This window comes from Psammomys obesus, unplaced genomic scaffold (assembly GCF_907164565.1).
Source record: "Psammomys obesus unplaced genomic scaffold, mPsaObe1.curated_primary_1811, whole genome shotgun sequence".
In the NCBI taxonomy this organism is placed as follows: Eukaryota; Metazoa; Chordata; class Mammalia; order Rodentia; family Muridae; genus Psammomys; species Psammomys obesus.
Genome location: NW_026585691.1, coordinates 4276102 through 4297132, shown reverse-complemented (window position 1 = coordinate 4297132; position 21031 = coordinate 4276102). Strand labels below are relative to the sequence as shown.

The window sequence follows — 21031 nt, the reverse complement described above, 5'->3', positions numbered from 1 at the left end:
GGCCCCGCCTCCCCGCTCAGCCCCGCCCCCCACGCTGACGAGCCCGGAGCACCTTGAGGCCCCGCCTTCAGAGCTCCGCCGGGCCCCGGGCTCTGACAGAGCACTAGGCGCTTGACAGACCTGCCCCGCCCCGCATCCCGCTAAGACGGCGCCGTGAGCACCTCGGGTCCCCTTAGGGCCCCGGGACTGGCTTCCGCGGGCGCCATGACGGCGGCCGTGTTCTTCGGTTGCGCCTTCATCGCCTTCGGGCCCGCGCTCGCTCTCTACATCTTTACCATCGCCACCGACCCTTTGCGCGTCATCTTCCTCATCGCCGGGTGAGGCTGCGCCGAGTCCCTGACGCCGCGGGCTCCCTCCCCTACCTGGGTCCCCGACCCCCCAGTGGCTCCAGGGACCACTGTGGGACCACTCAGGGCTGAGAGGAGGGGAGGCTCCTCTGTCCTGAAAGGGTCTGGGGAGAGCAGGCCGGTGGTCTGAGCAGGCGCGCCCTGCGGGTCTTGGCTTCTGCGGGCCAAGTGTGGGAACATGGAGATATATTCGTGTATGGAGCCCAGTGAGTCGTTCTCACTCTCGGCCATTAAAATCACCTGGGGATCGGTTGCCCCATTCTCAGACTCAGAATGCCTGTGAGGGCTTTGGGCTCAGAGTTTTCTTGCAGATCCCTGGCTAATGATTGGGGTGCAGCCAAGGGTGGAAGCCCGAGAAAACGCAGCAACACCTAACTAGGCATGTCCTCCTCAAGAGCTTGGTAAATCTTGGTCTCTTTGCACCTGCTGAGAGTGTCTGGGACTTGGCATCAGGCCAGCTCATTAGCTAGGCCAGGGACTCCAGCCTACCTGAGTGTCATTTTGATTGTACTAAATAGCGCTCCATCGCTATTGTCATTAAAAAACAATAGAGTCTGTTGAACCAAAGGCTTGTAAAGCTTGCTGTCCTCATTAAAATCCACGGGGTGGGGGGTGGGGGGGACGACGGGTGGTGTGGCGGTGGTGGTTTAAGAACCAGGCCTGGAAAACAACTAGACCAGAGCACGGGTTTTCAACAGCTGAATTTTACACACTGGAACGCTATAAATACAGGTTTAGGTATTCATTTTCTTTCAGAAAAGATACTTGTCTTTACAGATAAGTAGCCATTAAATGAGTATTTTCTAGTGAATTTTGATGATATGAAAATTGCAAGAGTCATTGCTTGTATGTTGCTATGGGCACGTCAGAGGCAAAGCATCACAGAAAAAGCACCACCAACCAAGTTCTACTTAGCCAGTCCTTGGCCGATAGTGTCTTAGTGTACACACGTTCTTGTTGAGCACATCTGACAGTCCTCTTGGACTGTTTTTCTCACTAGGAGAAAAAAAAAAAAAAAAAAAAAAGGACCATTGATTAGCAAATGCTGATCCTGAAAATCACTTCAAGGATTTTTTTTCTAATTAAAAAAAAAAAAAAAATCAAGATATTAGTTTCTTCTCAAGCAGATTTAAAGTCATTGTTTATCTAACTGTGCGTCTGTTAACTTGTGATTTTTTTTCTTTTATATTCCAGTGCTTTCTTCTGGTTGGTATCTCTTCTGCTTTCATCCATGTTTTGGTACCTAGTGAGAGTCATTACTGACAACAGAGATGGACCAGTACAGAAATACCTTCTCATCTTTGGAGTGTTGCTCTCTGTCTGTATCCAAGAACTGTTCAGGCTTGCATATTATAGACTGTTAAAGTAAGTTAGATGTTTGTTTTATTTTCCCATTTAGACTTGAATTATGATTTGGTGATTACAACATTTCTACCCTGAAAATATCAAGTATTTAAACTTGTGACCCAGCTTGCCTGCCTACCTTCCTGACCTCCTTTGGCTTTCTCTCCTTTTTCTCCTTCTTACTGAAAGTGTTTCTTGAGAGTTTTTTCAATGCCATACACTTGTAGAAACTGGAGGTACAAAGGTGGTTAAGAGACAGAAGCTGTGGTGGTGCACGTCTTTATCCCAGCACTCGGGAGGCAGAGGCAGGTAGATCTCTGTGAGTTTGAGGCCAACTTGGTCTACAGAGTGAGTTCCAGGACACCCAGAGTATAGTGAGACCTGTCTCCAAAAACCAGAGGGGAATGGGGGGAGGAGGAGGAGAGAGAGAAGGATAGAGGAAGGAGGGAGAGGAGATAGATAGATAGACACATAGATAGATAGATAGATAGATAGATAGATAGATAAATAGATAGATAGATAGATACATGGATAGATAGATAGATACATAGATATAGATAGATAGATAGATAGATAGATACATAGATATAGATAGATAGATAGATAGATAGATAGATAGATAGATACATGGACACATAGATAGATAGATAGATAGATAGATAGATAGATAGATAGATAGATAGATAGATAAAGTCTGGCATCTTGGAGTTTATAATGCAAGGAAACTGGCAAGAAATCAATGAACAAGAAGATACATTGTTTTAGAAAATGAGAAGTACCTTGAAGAAAAATAACCCAGAGAAATAATTACTGAAACAACAAAGAGCCTTCCCATTTGTACTTCATGTTTCCCTCCAACCACCTGAAGTAAGTCATTCTTATGGAGATTATACCTTCCATTATTTTGACTATCAGTGGGAAACGGGCTCGTTTTAAAAATATTTCAGATCTTCAAATGAAAAATGTATCTTGTTTACTTATTTGTTTTCTGAGACAGAGTTTCTCTGTGTAGCCTTGGCTGTCTTAGAACTCCCTCCATAGATCAGGCTGTCTTTGAGCTCAAGAGATCCACTTGCCTCTGCCTCCCAAGTGCTGGGACTAAAGGCATGCACCACCATGCCCAGCTCCCCTCCCCTTTTGTAAGTGCTAGCTGTAAGTTCTCTTTTGGGGACTAGGATATGGTTATCTGTTAGACCCATGAGGACCTCACATGAAACCATTAATTTGAGAAACAGCTTGAACTTGGAGCCCTATGTTCTTTCAGGAACTCATGAGATTAGTTTTGCTTATGTAGTAAGGCTCAGTGAAATGATAGATGTGCTGTTCTGTTTTCATTTCTGCTAGTGAGAGGCTCCATAGAGTTCATAGGTGAAACCTAAATGAGCCTTATCGACAACACCTTGAATAGGCTTCTGGTCATTTGATTTCCTAATATATTTCCTAATATTATTATTCTGGATTTAAAAAAAAACATTTTGCTTTTGTCAGTAGATATTAGGTTTCCTTTTTATAATCAGACAACTGAAGTTACAAATTGAAACCAGGAAGCCATTTCTTAGAAGCAAAAACCATAGCTTTGGGGTGCCTGGCAAGATGATAGTTCAGTGGGTAAAGGTGATTGCTACCAAGCCTGATGACCTGAGTTCAATTCCTGGCTCCCAAATAAAGGTGTAAAAAAAGAAAGGACTTCCTCAAGTTGTCTTCTGACCTTCACATGTGTACCGAGGCATTTATGTGCTCACTGGTATGCACATGGAGAAAATAAATAATAAGTAAGCGAAAAGGCTTAAAATAAAAATTGCTAGTCTCTGGGAAAAAGTTAAGGAATATTAAGTAAATATTGAAAGCAATGTTAAGGACTGGGAATGTAGCTTAGTTGGGAGAGTCCACACTAGAATCAGAGTCTGGTGGAGTTGATCCCCAGTATTGCTTTTTAAAATGACAGAAAGAAAAATAGAAAGAGAGGGAAAAACTAACATTTCAAGCTGAGCATGGTGGCCATGTGCCAGAAGTCCCAGCTGTTCAGAAGAGAAAACCTTAGGCCCAGGATTTTCAAAGAAACAAAGAGTAACACTTAAGTTTTTACAAGAAGGACGTCTAATTGTGTTGAATGTTTGCGGTATGCAGAAATTAGTTACTACCATCCTAAGATTTAATTTATTGTTGTTTTTATTTTAAAGTACTGGAGATTGAGTGCTGGATCATTCACACGGGAGGCAACCAGTTCATACCCCTTAACCCTAAATCTACAATCTAAATTTTAACTGTATATTATTATTTGCGATAATCAAATGGTTCTACTTTTGGCCTGTGTCATTGAAATTTCAGCCACATGATTGTCCTAGGGTCCCTAGGCTCAGCACAGCTCAGTTCCATGAATCTCCAAAGGCATGGCTGTAGCTTCTAAGTTTCTCCCCACTTTGGCAAAGGACATGCCCCTTTTGTCAGTGCCTGCTTTTGACCACATGCTTGTGCGGCAGTGTGATCTGAGCAGTCCCTGGACCAGATGTTTTCTAAGTAACTCAGCCTTACAGTGCAATAGGTTTTCAACCAGTGTCGACACTGGCCTTTGCACTTCTACGTGATGGTTTTAATTTTTGGAAAAGCTTAATTTCTAATATGGTGTTACAGTTTGGGACACGGGTTTAGAAACCTCTTATTTCAAGACCCGACTTCACCAGTGCCAAAATCTGGATGTGAAGAAGGAATCCTGGCATTTCAAAGCAGGCTATAAAACTAGGAAGTTGAGAGAAGCCTCTTTGGCTTCCTAGGGTATCCTTTGACTTCCTAGAGCTCTGCTTGTTCTTCCTAAAGGATGTTTGGGAAATTTGCAAACAGGTGATCAGAAAAACATGCATTAGTAGATGCCTTTGTTTGTGTTGCAGAGTTCATATTTAATAAACTTTTGATATATTCTACAAAAACTTCCTGTCAGGCTTGGTGAGTAATTTCAGTACTTGTGAGATGAAGGTGAGAGATCACGCATTCAAGGACACCTTCAGGTACTTCCAAGTTTAGGCTAACCTAGGTAACATGAGATACCATCTCAAAAACAAAACAAAACAATCCCCAAACAAACAAACAAACAAACAAACAAAAGAAAATCAAACTTCTCAAATTCCTGGAGAATTGACCAGTGTTGGATGTTATATAACTTTGTTAAAGCAAGTTTGAGAATTTTGACAATTTCTGTAGAACCAGTCTCATATGCTATGCTGCATTCAAATATAGGGATTTGGGTTTAGTCAAATTTTGCTTACATAGCCCAAAATAAATTTTGAGCCTTTTAGCTTAAAGGACTACCTCCATCAGAGTTCTGAGTCTTTTAGCTTAAAGGACTACCTCAATCAGAGTTTTCCTACCCGCATTTGCTTCCAAGATTAAAATGTTGAGCATTTCCACCCATTTTCTAAACCTTTGCAGTCAAATAAGTTTATTTCATGAGTCAGGAATAGTTACTTCATTGTGAATGAATTAATGAATGAATATTAATAGTGAGAACTATTAGTGCTACAACATTTCCTGTCATGAACTCTGTAACACAAAATGAGGAAGTTTACCAAACTTTTAAATTAATATATTCAAGACATATGAATGTTGTGGTTTTGCTTGTTTGTTTGGTTGGTTGGTGAGTGAATTGTAACTTTCAGCCTTAGAGTCAGAAATTAGCATGTGGCCACAAGTGGTGGCTCTTTCCACACAAATGTTAAAAGTTACCGTGGCCTAAAAAATGACTGTTTATTACCTAAAACAAATGTTTTCAGTAACTCTTTGTTGCCTAAAAGTGTTGTGCAATGCCTAAAATATATAGAATTTTTTTTCTTGGCTTGCAAGTTTTGTAACCTAATTCATTTTTATTCTAATAAAAATACATATTTAGTGAGTTTAGAGAAATCTTACATTTACAGAAAAGAAAAACCCCTGCCATGGATTTGTTTGCCCCTCCCTCACTGACCTATACCCTTCACCCCACTACAGTTCTTTTTAAAGAAGTGTTACTGTCTTTTACATTTTCTAAAATGGTGTTTTAGAGGCTACAGTTGTAACTCAGTTGCAGAGTTGTTGCCTATCAGGAAGCTCTGGGTTCCCTCCCCAGGACCTAGTAAAATGGGCATGGTGGAACACACCTGTAATCTTAGCTCTGCAATGATATTGAAGCTAGCCAGTTGCATGATACCATCTCAAAAACCAGCCAACCAACAAACAAACAAAAACAAAACCCTCAAATATCTTAAATACATAAATGTAGAAGTTGGGTAAACTTCCTCATACTCTGTTCCAGAGTTTGTAAGAGGAAATGTTGTGGCACTGACAGTTTCCTGCTAACATTAGGAAGTGAGAAAGCACAAAACGCGGTGAGTTTTCATGTTTCTGATGAAAGGATAGTGACTGACGTGCTGGGTGGGGTATCTTCTCTGGTTATTGACGTCTAGATTCTGTTACATTTGTTACTAGATTCCAAGAACAAAAATGAAAAGTTCTAATTCTTTACAATATTAACTTTGTGAAACTATTGATAAATCATTTTTTTTTCTTCTTAATTATTTAAGATAGCATTTCACTATGTAACCTGACTGGCCTGGAATTGGCTATTAACCCAGGCTGGCCTTGAACTCAAAGAGATCCAACTACTTACCTCCCAAGTGCTAGGATTAAAGGGGTGCTCCATTATGAAGTGTTCAGTATAGAAATGCACCATTTGAATTTTTTTTTATCATTTTGTTTTTGTTTTTCTTTATTGTAGTCTGAACTTCTGACCTTGCTGGGATTTCAGACGTGGGACACCATGCCTAGAAAGTTAATATATTCCTTATCGCCGTACCACAGTGTGGCCAATAGAGAAAAACAGCTTATGCAAAACAGAAATTCTCCCAAATTTATTGGTTAAGTTACACTGGTACATATGCTGATACAGATTATTACTACTGTATAAATCATAAGGTTTAACTACCATTTAAAAGAATTCCTCTGAAAAGTGGGCTTTTTTTATTAAGAAAAACTGTACAATTTAGTTGGTTGCTGTTCCAGAGACAGTCACATTAAATATCTGGGTCACATTTTCCCTACCAAACAGTGCTTCCAATGGACTAGACTGAAATAGCAAATTGTTCCTTTTGATTCTAGAAAAGTAGAGCACACTTCACTATGCGTATAGCTATTTTGGTTGAATTCTATCTTATCAGAACAATGATTAATAAATCAGTGACATTTGTATTTACAGAGGTCCTATTTTTATATAATGAGCAGACCAACAGTAATAACTCTGTGTTCCTTGATGTTCTAACATTTATTTTAGGTTGGCCTTTGGAGTAGCGTATCACTGTATAACTCAGGTTGGCCTTGAACATGCGGTAGTTCTACTCCCTCAGCCTCCCACGTGCTGAGACTGCAGACATGAGCCACCCCCCCTGGCTTCCCTGAAGCTTAAGTTAACGCAGCAGCTGGGAGATGAGTATGCTCTGGTTAACTTGTGTGTTCTCAGAGTTCATCTCACCTCCTTTTGTCTCAGGTCATTCCAAAATACTGATTCTTCTGTTACTATAAAGTAGATGCACTTTATAGGAAGTATAATATGAATATCCTTTCAGCTTTTAAATGATTGCAGAGCTTCTGGGCAACAGAGACAGTAGTATAATGAACCACAGCAACCCCAGTGTCTGCATGGTGAGGTGGGGAACAGAGGCTGATTTTTGGTACATTTGTGATCTGGCTATAACAGAAGTGTGGATATAATTAATCACTCTGGATTGATTTCTTACTGAGAAGTATTTTTCCTTTCATTTAAGTATTTATATCCTTTTTTGAAGGCAGCATTTTGTCATATAGTATATTATAAAAATATCAGACTGCCTTTTCTGCTGAATCCTATGGGAATATGAATCAAATATGTAAAATATTTTAGAATCAGAAGACTGTATGATTAAGTACCAGCCTGAGAATTTGGCTCCTCAGTATATCATCTTCTTTAATAAATTGCTGTGGGGAGTAGTGGGAAAAGTTGGGGGGCAGGCTGCAAGTGTTGCTCGGTGGTAGATCCTATTCATAGTATGTGTGAGGTATGGGTTTAGTTACCATACCAAAAGGAAAAAAGAGGCTGCTGGAAGGGTGAGAATGATTTTGGTTCTTTGGAGTGGAAGGTAGAAGGGAGATTGGGAGAATAGAGCCACAGTGGAAGATACAACAGAATGCCAATAAGTTGGAGATAAAGATATAAAAGATTGAGAAAAATAAAATTCAGAGTGGTAGATCCTTCAGGATAATGAGATAAGTAGTTATTGACCTCAGAAATTAAAACATTGCTACTATTCCCAGTGAACTTAGTCCATACTGGCTTATGACAAATAGTTTTAATTTCTCCTTTTGTGGAGACATCAGCTAAATGAAGTTGGTGGAAATCTCATTTAATTTCAGTTTTTGAAATGTGCTGGGTTTGACTTAAGTGAATTGTGGGCTTAGGGTGTAGCCTGGTCAGAAGCCTCACTAATATCTGGTTTTTAAGGGTCCTGTGGCCTGCTTAATATACTAATTTTTAAAAAATAAAAATTTAAAATTTAAAAATGTGTTTTTATTTTAGAAAAGCCAATGAGGGTTTGAAAAGCTTAAACCCTGAGGAGACAGCGCCCTCAATGCGACTGTTGGCCTATGGTAAGTTAGATCCTGTGGTGTCATGAGGAAAAATAATAGAAGTGCTGGAGAGATGGCTCAGCTGTTAAGAGCACCTACTGCTCTTGCAGAGGATTTGAATTCAGTTCCCAGAACCACATGGTGCCTGACAACCACCTGTAACTCTAGCTCTAAGGACCCAACATTCGCTCACCACGCACACGTAGGTCTCTCCGTGGAGTTAGCTCAGTCTGGCCCAGAAACCCCACCTCCAGTCAGTCACCCCCTCACAGTTTGGCTACAATAAACCAAAGCTGGACCTTTGACACCTTACCCCCCTCTTCCTCTCTAGTTTCTTCTGTCTCTTTGTTCATTTATCTACTCCATCCTGCTCTGCACTTCCTTTACTCCTCTCTTCTCTTAGCAATTCCAGAGCTGGCACGAGCAGTTGTTTTTGTTGGTTTGTTTTCCTTTTGCCTTCTACCTTCCACTCCAAAGAACCCAAATCATCCTCACCCTCCAGCAGTGCTTTTCTGTTTTGGTGTAGTAACCAAGCCCAGGACTTACATGTGCTAAGAAAGAGACCCATTTCCCTGCAGTGAAATGTATTATCCCCTAGTCCTTGCAAATTAAATGTGAACCAAACTCATAACAGGAAAAGGGTTTAACGATGTTTTTCTTCCTCTTTAGTTTCTGGCTTGGGCTTTGGAATCATGAGTGGAGTGTTTTCCTTTGTGAACACCCTGTCTAACTCCTTGGGGCCAGGCACAGTAGGCATTCATGGTGATTCTCCTCAGTTCTTCCTGAATTCAGGTATGTGTCAGCTGTGCATGTCCAGGGTTCTGCTCTAAAGAACATTCCTCACTGCAGCCCACTGGCTTTGAAATTCAGGTGAACAGGGATTTATGTGCAGCCTTTTAAAGGCTGGGTATTCTTAGGTACTGCAAGGGAGGGACCTGGGGGTGGGGGTTGATTGGAGTGCTTTAAAACAATACAGGAATTTATCTTGCATAAGAGGTATATGTTTATTTTTATAGTTGAGACATTAACAGCTATGAACTATATTCTCTTTGTTTTGGGATTTTATATTTATTTTCAACATAAGCCTGTAAGCCCTTACATTTTCTTCTTTCCAGTGCTAGGTACTCAACACAAAAACCCTAGCCCTAAATTCTAATGGTGGATTAATCTACAACTTAGTGAATTTTACAGATAGGCAGTATGATTTGGTCTTTAAATTCAGAGTGAAAAGTAGTAGACAAATTAATCTTTTTATGCAAAGATGCAGTAAAAAGACCAACTCTTTACACATTTCTTTTTATTCACCAGTTACAAGTTATGATAACAAGTTTGTTTTATAGTCAGAATATTATTAAACTTCACTTTGTTTAAAAATAGAAGAGAAATATGTTGAACTTGTAGTTGTCTAGACCCACAGTTATGTCATTGAAATAAGGAACTCGCATACTAATTTTTTTCAATTAAATCAATGTTCATGCCCTGGCCAAAATGTATTAGGGAACTTACCATCTTCTAGGGGACTATGACCAAAAAGATAAACAGAGTTTCAGTAACTTTACTAGAATAAAGAGTCAGAGAGAGAGATGGCCGACTTAAAAAGCTGCAGTAGTTTAGAGACATCACCTATCATCATGCCCCTGAACCTGGTGACAGTCCTTCCTGGTCCCCGTTTCCTTGTTAAGTCAAACCTTAGCCCCTCCCACGGGCTTTAATGCTGCCACCCTCTGGGCAGCCGGCAAGCTAGTCTTCCCTGTCAGGAAGGTGTCTGACTTTCTGAGGCCACAGCACACAGTCCAGACCCTTAACCCTGGCTGTGAGTAGAAGAAAGGGTTAATAGCCGTGCTTTTATTAGAGCTGCCTCCAACGTAGACCACCTCCATAAACATCCCTGAACTTGGGCATTCCTGGCAGAGATTTCAATGATCATCAGGCTAGATTTTAAAGAAAGAATCAAAAGATGTTTTAATGGCTAAAGTCTGTTACTGCTTCAGTTTTGTGAGTTTTCTAAATACTATTAAAGAGGCTATTTTCTTTCCACCTGCCTGTATTTCTGATTTTTGTCCTCTAGGTGGTGCTAACTCCCTTCAGCATTCCAGGCTGATTTAAAGGCCAGCTTAAAATTAGTCCCTTAGAAAGTGGATTTGTTCCTAAAATGGAACAAATGGTAATTAGAATAAGAATATGGGATTGTTAATTAGCATCTCTATCTACGTCAATTGTGTTAATAACACACATACTGTATGATACCTGTATATACTTGAATCTTTATGTTACACAGGCATAGTTTTTGAAATGTACCTGTTAGTTCTTTGTTATCTGTGGTTGTAGAACAGGCCAGCTATAAATTAGACTCATTGCCACTTCCCGGAAGTGCTTGGTAGGGAAGAAAGTATGGGATTGGGGTTCCAAGTACAAGTCATATCCTAGCTCATTAACTTAATTTTGGGGGACAAGTCCTTTCGATTATTTAACTATGCACCTATAAATTATTATTAAAGATTTCTCCATGCTCTCTGCCCATGATAGGAATAAAAGCAAATACAAAATATAATATAAACGTTACAGAAAGGAAGGCCGTCATTGACTCATATGGGAACAGTGAAGTTCTTTGCCTTTGTCATGTGTTCCCCAGCTGTGAATGACTGATGTGACTATTGTTTAATGCCTCACTCTCTTTAGTTGTGTTCTAAACTATATAAGCAAGAGCTATGGCAACTTGTTCATGGCCATCCTCAGAGCCTCATGGAGTTCTTTGTTACTACATGGTGCTTAGAAATATTTACTGAAAATTGAAGCTAGTCACAGCTTATGGAGGAAGGGCCGTTTGAATAGACATTTATTTAAAGATGAATGATACCAGGAAGGGGCTGCAGGGAAGGATGTTCCAAACAGAAGCTAGAGACCTCTTCTCTATAGGCCTCAATTTCCAGTTCTTTCTAATTTTTTTTTCAATTAAATCAATGTTCATGCCCTGGCCAAAATGCATTAGGGAGCTTACCATCTTCTAGGGGACTGTGAGCGAAAAGTAAATAGAGTTTCAGTAGCTTTACTAAAATAAAAAGTCAGAGAGAAAGATGGCCGACTTAAAAAGCTGCAGTAGTTTAGAGACATCACCTATCATCACGCCCCTGAACCTGGTGACAGTCCTCCCTGGTCCCCGTTTCCTTGTTAGTTCAAAACTTTGCCTCCTTGAATCCTTAATGTGGCTTGCCAGAGCCTGATGTGTAGACACTGTTACAGAGATGTGACAGCTTACTCTCCTCTAGGCAAGCACTTATATGTTTGTTTGTTTTTCCAGACAGGGTTTCTCTGTGTAGGCTTGGCTGTCCTGGACTCACTTTGTAAGCCAGGCTGGCTTTGAACTCGTAGAGATCAGCCTGCCTCTGCCGCCCTGAGCACTGGGATTAAAGGTGTGTGACACCATACCCAGCTCAGTTGTGTCTTTTAATATTGTTAGTGAGTCTCTTACTTCTTGTGAATAATACGTATTTTCTTTTTAAAAAATATTTTTTTCTTTTTTCCTTTTTTATTTTTAATTAATTCATTTTTATTACAGTTTATTCACTTTGTATCCCAGCCCCCTCACTCATCCCCTCCCAACCCCACACTCCCTCCCTCATCTCCTTCCATGAGCTTCCCCAAATCCACTGGTAGAGGAGGTCCTTCTCCCCTTCCATCTGACCCTAGCCTATTAGGTCTCATCAGGACTGGCTGCATTGTCTTTCTCTGTGGCCTGGTAAGGCTGCTCCCCCTCAGGGGGAGGTGATCAAATGTATTTTCACAGCATGTTTGTTCTCACTCAGCACCGTGTTCTTTAGCTGATTCTTGCTGTGGGTCATATAGAGTAGGTCAGCGTGTGAGTACATTGTAGTCTACTTCTCCGATGTGGAAGGGTGAGGATTCTTTGCTATTGCAGCAGTGCTGGTCTAAATCCTTGTGCACATTCATAAGAATACCTCCTTGGCAGGAGTCTGAAACTTAACCATGCATGGGACTCTAGGAAGGCTGCTTAAAGCAGCTTTGCTGGGCCCCTGCCCCTTTGCTTCTGATTCATGGGTGGAATGGGTACCAGTAAGCCACATTGACAAGTCCTTGGATAAGTGATTTTTTTTCAAATGGACTTTATTTATTTATAATAAACTATATACCATAAGAACAGTTATGAAAGAGGAAAGCCATCTGTAAAAATTACATTCAAAATATTTAGCTCATTTGTATTTGGCAACCTTGAAGAAAATACTATCTATCCTATCTAGGTGAGTCTAAAGCTTTGTATCTGAATCACTCTCTGTCATATTTTGTGTTTATCAACTTAAAAAACAACTTCCTAGACCTTAAAACATTTTCTTAAGTCCTAAACAACTTAAGCCCAACTGAAACTATAACTTATGTAGTCTTAAACCCCATCAGAGACTTGAGAAGGAATAAAATCATTACTTAACTAGGAAGTACAGGCAAGCAGCTTAGAAAGTTTATGTCTTGTCAGTTGGCTAGTGGTCTGTTGATCTGAGAACTAACTGGTATGGAGTACAGATAGAGTATATACTGTAGCTTGAACTTTTTGATGGACTGAAATAGATACAACTATTCTCCTTTGCTATGCCAGGTTATTTTTCCTTCAAGCAGTGTAGAACAGAACTCGAAACTGGGATTTTTTCTGTATGGTGGGTTAAAGCTCATGTTCTCTTTATTATATGGCAGGAAAAAGAAAATCTATATGCCCCTTTTCATGTTAAAGTGTGTAGAATATATGGGACTTGCCTGATTTAAAGAAAAAAATGTTATTTTAGGACACAGGACACATACACAGGCAGTATTCCAGAGACATGGAGGTGCCAATTTATTGCCAGTTGCTTAAAAAGAATTTTAAGATAATTTTAATGACTTTGATGGGTTTTTATTTCATTCTCTAAAAAAATTTCTGAAGATAAATTTCCCCTTCAGTGTGGAAACTTGTTTAGACAGAGGATGTTGTACTCAATGGAGAAAATTCTTTTTAAGTAGGGCCACAGGCTAATTGAAATTAAGCTGTGTAGATTTTGTACTAATCTCATTGCAAACCTCAGGGAAACTCCTTGAAAGCCAAGTTGGCTTTTTGTCTAACAGGTTCATATTCTAGAGGAATAGCTGCTACAAAGGCTGGGCTCCCTTCCAGACAGATATGCATCTTCAAAAGTTAACGTGGAGTTCTTCTCAAAGACATCTCTGTGCTCTGGAGGTCAAAGTATATAGCAGCAGCTAGGGCCCTCAGAGCTGCTGCATGGCAGCGGGCTCGGCTGGCTCTGGTGTCTGTCATCTGCAGACTGCCATTCACTGATGACTTGTCTTTCAGCTTTCATGACGCTGGTCATCATCATGCTGCACGTGTTCTGGGGCATTGTGTTTTTTGATGGCTGTGAGAAGAGTAAGTGGCACATCCCCCTCACAGTTCTCCTGACCCACCTGCTGGTGTCCACCCAGGTGAGTTCTGTCACTGTGTTATCGGAGCTTGCAGAGCTCAAGTGCAGATGAGGGTGGATTTCACTCCAGAGAGAGTACACACTCATGGGGAAGTGAGGGCAATTTAGGAAAGCTCTGTTACAGCAGGTCACGCAGGTTTTAGCAGAGTGACAGTCACTGTGAATTTGGGAGTTTTCCCATGGCTGTCCTTTAAGTGGACGTATGGTCAAGCCTAAAAGAATTGGCATCGTTCTTGTGTTATAAAGTGTATCTGCAGCAATCTTCTTCATTACAAATTCCTTAAGATACAAATTTGAGTACATTTAAATCATTACATGAAAATTAGCTTAACCTGAGTGGTTAATCACTTCCCTTTTGGTTTTGTTGTTGTTCTGGCTGTTGTGAAGCTTTCTTGACTGTGTGCATAGAACTTTCCCATACTGTGAAGTCAGTTGGTATGAATATTTTTAGTGCTTGATAGAAATTGCTAAAACAGGCTTTGTAAGGTGGTGACCCTTTCCATGTTCTGACCAGTAGCAGAAGTGCTGGCTTCACTCCGCACTGACATTATAGCAGTGCCAGTCCGCAAAGTAAAGCTTCAAACACTTGTCAGATTTATTTTTAAAGCAGTGTGTAACGACTTTGATCTGACTGGTAATTTGTCATTCAAATACATGACAGTTATCAAAGTGATCTTTCCATGGCCCTGTCTAGATCCTTTGCACATTTTTTGTACAATATTAAAACAGTTTCCTTGTGCCAGGGAGATGGTAAAAGTGATTCGTATTTTGAGATAGGATTTCACTATGTATGAGGCATATGAGAGGAAGAAGAGGAACCAAGGATATGCTCAAGGATTTTGGCCTGAACAACTGAAAAAATGAGTTGTCAACTGATATGAGGGCTGGAGAGGGGTGGTCACTAGTTCTATCTGGGGCCCATTACTTTGGAGGTGCTCTGTTAAACATCCAAGACGAGAGGTCAGGTAAAAGTTGGATAAAAAAAAGGGGGGGGGGATAACTTTGGGGGAGGAGTTTGGTTGAGAAAAGATAATCCAAAGAGCTGTGGGTAAACAGAGATGTTCAAGCATGGGGTCCATGGTCTCCATCATTGAGATTGGGCTAAAAAGGAGCCAGCCAAGAAGCACAAGGAGTAACTGAAAAGTAGGGAATCAGGAAATTCCAGAGATCTGGGTGTCCTGGGAGCCAAGCTCACCCAGGAGGAGACATGGGCTTTAGAAGCTTTTGGAATAAAACCTAGGATCTTTGTTTGATGTAAGGTTTATTAAATTGGGCCTTCGAAGCTTACCTCCAGCTGCTCTCCACAATTCACATCATGTACCCCAGACACAGCATGCACATTTTGGTCCTGCCATGTTCCATGCAGGATTTGTCTTTCCTCTAACTTGGGAATGCTTTCACTGTTTGTGATACCTGCTCAGAAATCTGCAGACTGAGCACTACCATTGAACCTTACTCACTGCTCTCTTGTTCTTCACTAGAATTATTTTATGTGTTTTTTATGTCTCAACTAGTTTGATAATGAAAAGTAAGCTCTTTTTCTTGTCAATAAACAAGTCTTTTACACATAATGGTTGACTAGTAAACATTGATTAAAAACTAAATGGCTGCCGGGCAGTGGTGGTACATGCCTTTAATCCCAGCACTTGGGAGGCAGAGATGGACAAATCTCTGTGAGTTTGAGGACAGCCTGGTCCATAGAGCGAGTTCCAGGACAGCCAGTGCTGTACAGAGAAGCCTGTCTCAAAAAAAAAAAAAAAAAAAAATGAAGACAAAGCACCAAAACGGTTGATATTGTTCTACATGATGTTATTTTACTGAAATTTTAACAATGGTTTTTTTCAGTGTCAGATTTCCCAGAGTCAACAACAGTTTTACTAAAACAATACACATATAAGAGGTACACAAATAAAAATGTTCGTCTTACTGAATTTTCACAGGAACATACTTTGCAGCTGGCACATAGATGAAAATCAGACCATTACAACTCTCCCCAGGAGCGTCCTGTGCTCAGTCACTGTCTGCTCTGTGGATCCTGCCTTGGGCTATTTCAGATCAATGGGTCTATATGGTGTTTGCTTGTGCATCTCTGCTCATTTTAGTCAACAATGTGTTTGTAACATTCCTCATTAAATGTATAGCATTCCACCATGTATAGACCGTAATATATATTCTACACATAAGAGCATTTAGAGTATTTCCAGGTTTTGTCTGTATGTCTGTGTATTTTTATACTTGAGACTCTCTCATCTGTTTTCCCAGCTGGCCTCAAGCCCACTGCACTCCTCCTGCTTCAGCCTCCTGGTGCTGTGGTAACAGGTGTGAGTCCCATGTCCTGGCCCTTTCTGATTTTCGTTTTGTGTGTGAGGTACATGTGAGAGTACACATGCTGTTGTGTGTTCAGGTTGAGGCGAGAGGAGGATGTTGAGATGCCTTTCTCTGTGGCTCTCCACTTCATGTTTTAGACAAGGTCTCTCACTGAACCTGGACTCCACATTTTGGTTAGACTGGCTGAGCAGCAAGCCCCTGCCTGGCATCTACCTGTCTCTGCATTCCCAACACTGGGGTTAGAGCTCCATGATCCTGCACACAACACTTTTCTTTCCTTCTCTTCTCTTTTCTTTTCTTGAGATAGTCTCACTATGAAGTCCTTGCTGGCCTTGAATTAAAAGATCCACCTGTTTCTGCCTCCTGAGTGATAGAATTAAAAGCATTTTCCTCCATCCACACTCAGGCACATCTTATTATGTTTACCAGCTACACACACCTTCTAATGGGGGTTCTGGGGATCTGAATGCAGGTTATAAACAAGCTCTTGAAGCACCAAGCTTTCTCTTCAGCTCTCTAGTTCCTGACTACTGTGGCGATTATAATTATGCATTCTGCTACATATCAGCAGCAAACAAATGTGGACACTTTTTCTTTATATACATACCTAGAAATAGACTGGCTAAGGTCAAAGGAGTGCATCATCAGCTGGTCATATCACTCGATTTTGTAGCATGGTTGGATTGACATAAACTATAGCCATTTATTTATGAACTTCTGTTCTTCTACATCTGTGCCAATACTTGGTATGACTCTGTCTTTTCTTGCTGGGAATATAGTGGAAGCACACTGAACTTTTGTGTCCTGATAGTAACGTAAGCATGTCTTCATGTGGCTGGTAGGCACTTGTGTTCTTTCTTTTTGATGTCCCTGTTCAAATATTTTGCCTACCTCCTACTGTTGTTTTAATGTTTCAGTTCTTTATAGTTCCTACAAGAGAATATTTTGTCAGGTATATGCTGCTGCAAACAGCTTCTGTTTCACTGTCTTGTCTTTCTTTTTCTTTCTTTCTTTTTTTATTTTATATTCTCATTTTATAGTCCAGTCTAGACTAGAATTCACTCTGAAGCTCTAGCTAGCCTCAAGTCTGTGGCTATCCTGCCTCAGGCAACTAGACTTAGTATTATAGACAGGAGCAGTATAATGTTTCAAAGGTCTTATGTGTGTAATTCTGGGGCTCCAATTAAGGGTCCCCTGCATGCACTCGGGCAAGCCTCCCGTGAAGTACATTCTCAGGCCCAGTTTTCCATTTTATGTTGTCCAATTTTGTTTTTAGCTATTTCATTTTTGTGTTCTGATGAATAACCTAGCCGAATTTCAGGTTTTAGGATTTATTTTTCTCATTTGTATTCTCATTTCCTGTAACAAAGATTTTACAATCTTTTGTAATTGCTTATAAGAGAAAATGGCTCTAAAAGAAATAAACCGAAGAAAATTCAAAGGACATCATCATGTTGCAATATGAATTAAAATTTAATTGGCTTCAATGTAGGATTAACCTGGAAAAGTTTCCATAATATTCCAATATCCTACCATACCCAAAGTATGGTTCTTGAGAAAAGCATTCTTTCTGAGTGAGATGCTACCTGCAAAACGAACCCATTTCCTCGACCAGAGCTAATAGTTCAACTTTGGTACCTTAGTCAGAGGCATGTCCCAGTTGGGTGAAGATAAAGTTGGAGTGTGCTTGTTTTAAAGGTGTGTGGTTACAAATTGACCCAGTCAAATCTTTTCTTTTGTTAGGACCTGACCTTAGCCCTGTTCCAACAGATGCAATATCTGGCTCCCAGGCTAAGGCTGCTCTGCTCAGGTGGTGGCCCTGACCTGAGTTCATCTTCTCCCCCAGGCACATCTTACAAACTTGTTGGTCTGACCTTCACCCTTTCTACAACTTTTTCTCTTCTATCACAGTAACACACACCTCAAAAATTATCTCCACAAATTTTATCTCTACTGTAGTTCTTTTAAAATTTATTACATGTATGTATATGTTTGTATTGGTTTATATGTGTGTGTTTGTGTGTGCACATGCCCATGCGAGTCAGAGAACAACTTGCAGAAGTTTGTTCCTTCCTTTCACCATGCCTGTCGCGGACGTGGAACTCACACCGCTGACCCTTAATCTTGTGTTGTCTTTTCCTGTCTCTGTAGCAGCTCCTTAGATACACACCGTCATGGAATGGCATTAATTCCATATGGAGGCTGTGCTAATGCTTTTCCTTGCCTTGTTGTGTCCTCTGAGTATTATTCTCAGACATCCAAGTGCTTATTTGACTTCTGCCTTTGAAATCTCGTGGCCTGTTACTCTTAACCATGATCTCTTTGGATATGATTTGTGTTCACCATTGCAAGCTTGTTCCTACCCCTTCCTGCTGGTGCTCTTTAAACACTTTGCATACTTAACGCTTCATCTACCATGAAGCCAGAAATACAAGAGTCAGCCTTGGCATCTCTTTCACATTCAGTGCATCAGTAAGCCCTGTGAGCTCATCCTGTCTACTCTCCATCTGCACCACTACTTCCCTAAATCACCATCCTACCTCCTTCTCACCAATGCAATCTCCTTGTAACTCATCTCCTGATTAACCTAGTCCCTTTAATCCATTTTATACAGTTTAAAAATCAAAACCAATTATTATTATCCCAATCTAAACCCTCTAGATGGCCTGTAATTGCACAGAGAAAAACATTTACATTGCTTAGCCACAGGCTAAGTTTTCATCTGTACCCAGCTCTGCCCTAACCTTTGCTCCTTCTGTGGCCAGGCTGCACAGGGTTAGTTCATTTCCCTTCCTATCTGTTTCAAGTTAAGGGTCACTTTCTCGGGGCCTCCATCACCCCTTCAGTCGATCACTAGTTCTCATCCTAGCATTTGTTACAACTAACTATTCTGCCTTAGCATCAATCACTACTTGAAATTGATTTATTTCTTCATTATCTATGTTACTTACTAGTATATAAGTTTCATCAGGGTGGAGACTTGTCTTCAGTAATGTCAGTCACAGCACCTGTTGGCACTCTGTTGCCACACTTTGGTGCTGGGGGGTGAGCCCAGGGCTTCATGCATAATAAACAAGTGCTCAACCACTGAGCTATATTGCTGTTAGTATTTTATAGTGAGTAAACCTTTGGAATCCATAGAAATTGCACAGCCAAAAACCTAACTCCATTTCCTCATGTTCCTTTGCATACTAACAGTTCATATTAAAATAATCTAGAAGTACCCGACTTACTAACAAATTCTTAGGCCAACTTAATTAACACAGAAATGGATATAAACCAGGGCCAGGTGCTCCATGTGTTTTCTGTTAAGTATCCCATTGGGTTCTGGCTGAGAGCTGTCTTCTGGACTGTCATTTGAGTCAAGCAAAGTGCAAGTTCACAGACCACAGTCTGTTGAGTAGATTGTTCTCTGTGCTCTCCTGACACAGAGATGACATTCATCTCATGTTTGTGAGACAGTCCAACTGTTGAAAGCATTGTGTATTTTCTTCTGACTCTCTTTTAGCATATTGTGCTTTTGCCCAGGCTGATTTATTTTTCCTTTGCAGACCCTCCTAAGTCCTCATTATGGACTAAACCTGGTATCAGCATATATAATCATGGTGCTCATGGGCATCTGGGCATTTTTTGCTGCTGGAGGCAGCTGCCGAAGCCTGAAATTCTGCCTGCTCTGCCAAGACAAGGACTTTCTTCTTTATAACCAACGCTCCAGATAATCCCTGCAGTCAGCACCTCTAAACAGCAGCCTGTGTCTTCAGAGGAAGCACAACTGTGCCCTTTTCTAAAAAGCCCCTTTTCTCCTGGAACTTAGAAAGCAGCTGAACTGTCTAGCCTGGAACTGTCTGTGTGCTTTCATGCAGCAACCCCTGGAAAAGCTGCGGTGTGGCCTGCGGCCTGGCTGCACGTTTGAGCTGGAGAAACGAAGACTGATGCTTCTGGGCTTCCCCTCCAGATTTGATTATCAGGGATGCTCAGGACAGCAGAGAATCATTGGGGTCCAGTGGGAAGTTCCTAAGAACACCCAAAGGGAGTGAGGTTCGGTATTTAACTGTCCTGAGGCAGCTTCTGCTGAGCAAGTAAATCTGAATGTGGTAACCTGGGTAGCTCTTGTGTTTTTATGTACGGGTATAACAGAAGACTAACGGGCTGTTCTGTGTGTGATGGCTTTGATGTCCTTCAGCAGCACCATGGGCTGTGCCTTTAAATGCAATAACCTACACTGACATTATTACGTAGCCCAGGTAAGGTCTCTATAGAACCTGTATTTTCCTCAAGGGCTCCCCCGCCCCCAATTTTGAGCTTTTCTTCCTCAGGCATTAAATTATTTATTTGAATAAAAATCCAGGCTCTTTAGGATTGATTATATACTAACTTCCTTGGGAGAATGTAAAATTTTGCCAAGTCCGTGAGCCTTCTCAGTTTAAAGCTGCTGTGTGTGCTGTCTGAAGCTGGACTGGTGGAGGTAAAGCTCACCATTTTTATCTCTGAGAAGTGAGGCGGGGGGATGAATGTTGTATCTTTGGCAGAGCTTCTCTGGACCTTGTGAGAGTATAGCTAAAGTACAAAGTAGTATGATGCCGACACCTTTCATTTGCTTCTGCGACACTAAACAGCGCCATCACCCAAAGGTACAGGGAAAGATTGGAGGTAGACATTAAGCTGCCAGATTTGAAGCTGGATGTCACTTTTCATCTTCAGGTTTATCTGGGTTTCAGTTGCAGTGAAACAGCATTCCCTGTATAAAAATACCCAAGGGCTTTGCTCTCCTTCCAACAAGCCCTCTGATTTTCTTTGTAAGAGGAGATGCTACAGAACTGTGAGTGTGCTATGGAAACAGTTCCCAATCCAAGTCTTCGGGGGAGCTTCGAGTGTAAAGTAGAAATGACCTCTTCACAAAAGGGATGCCTCTGTGGACCTAATATGCAC

The 21031-nt window shown here is 40.9% G+C and overlaps 1 protein-coding gene across 2 annotated transcripts; it reads left to right on the top strand.

Annotated features, from left to right (window-relative positions):
- Positions 1 to 65: 65 nt before the first annotated feature.
- On the top strand, positions 66 to 20208 carry Aph1b (aph-1 homolog B, gamma-secretase subunit). 2 transcript variants are annotated; one of them, XM_055598812.1, is made up of 6 exons: positions 66 to 317; positions 1542 to 1712; positions 8266 to 8336; positions 8985 to 9107; positions 13648 to 13775; positions 19654 to 20208. In XM_055598812.1, exons 1-6 carry the CDS (start codon positions 205 to 207, stop codon positions 19819 to 19821), a joined length of 774 nt encoding a protein of 257 aa, XP_055454787.1. In that variant the 5' UTR covers positions 66 to 204; the 3' UTR covers positions 19822 to 20208. The 2 variants fall into 2 exon arrangements, with proteins under 2 accessions (XP_055454787.1, XP_055454788.1); XM_055598813.1 differs by lacking the exon at positions 19654 to 20208 and adding an exon at positions 15715 to 15897.
- The last annotated feature ends 823 nt before the right edge of the window (positions 20209 to 21031 follow it).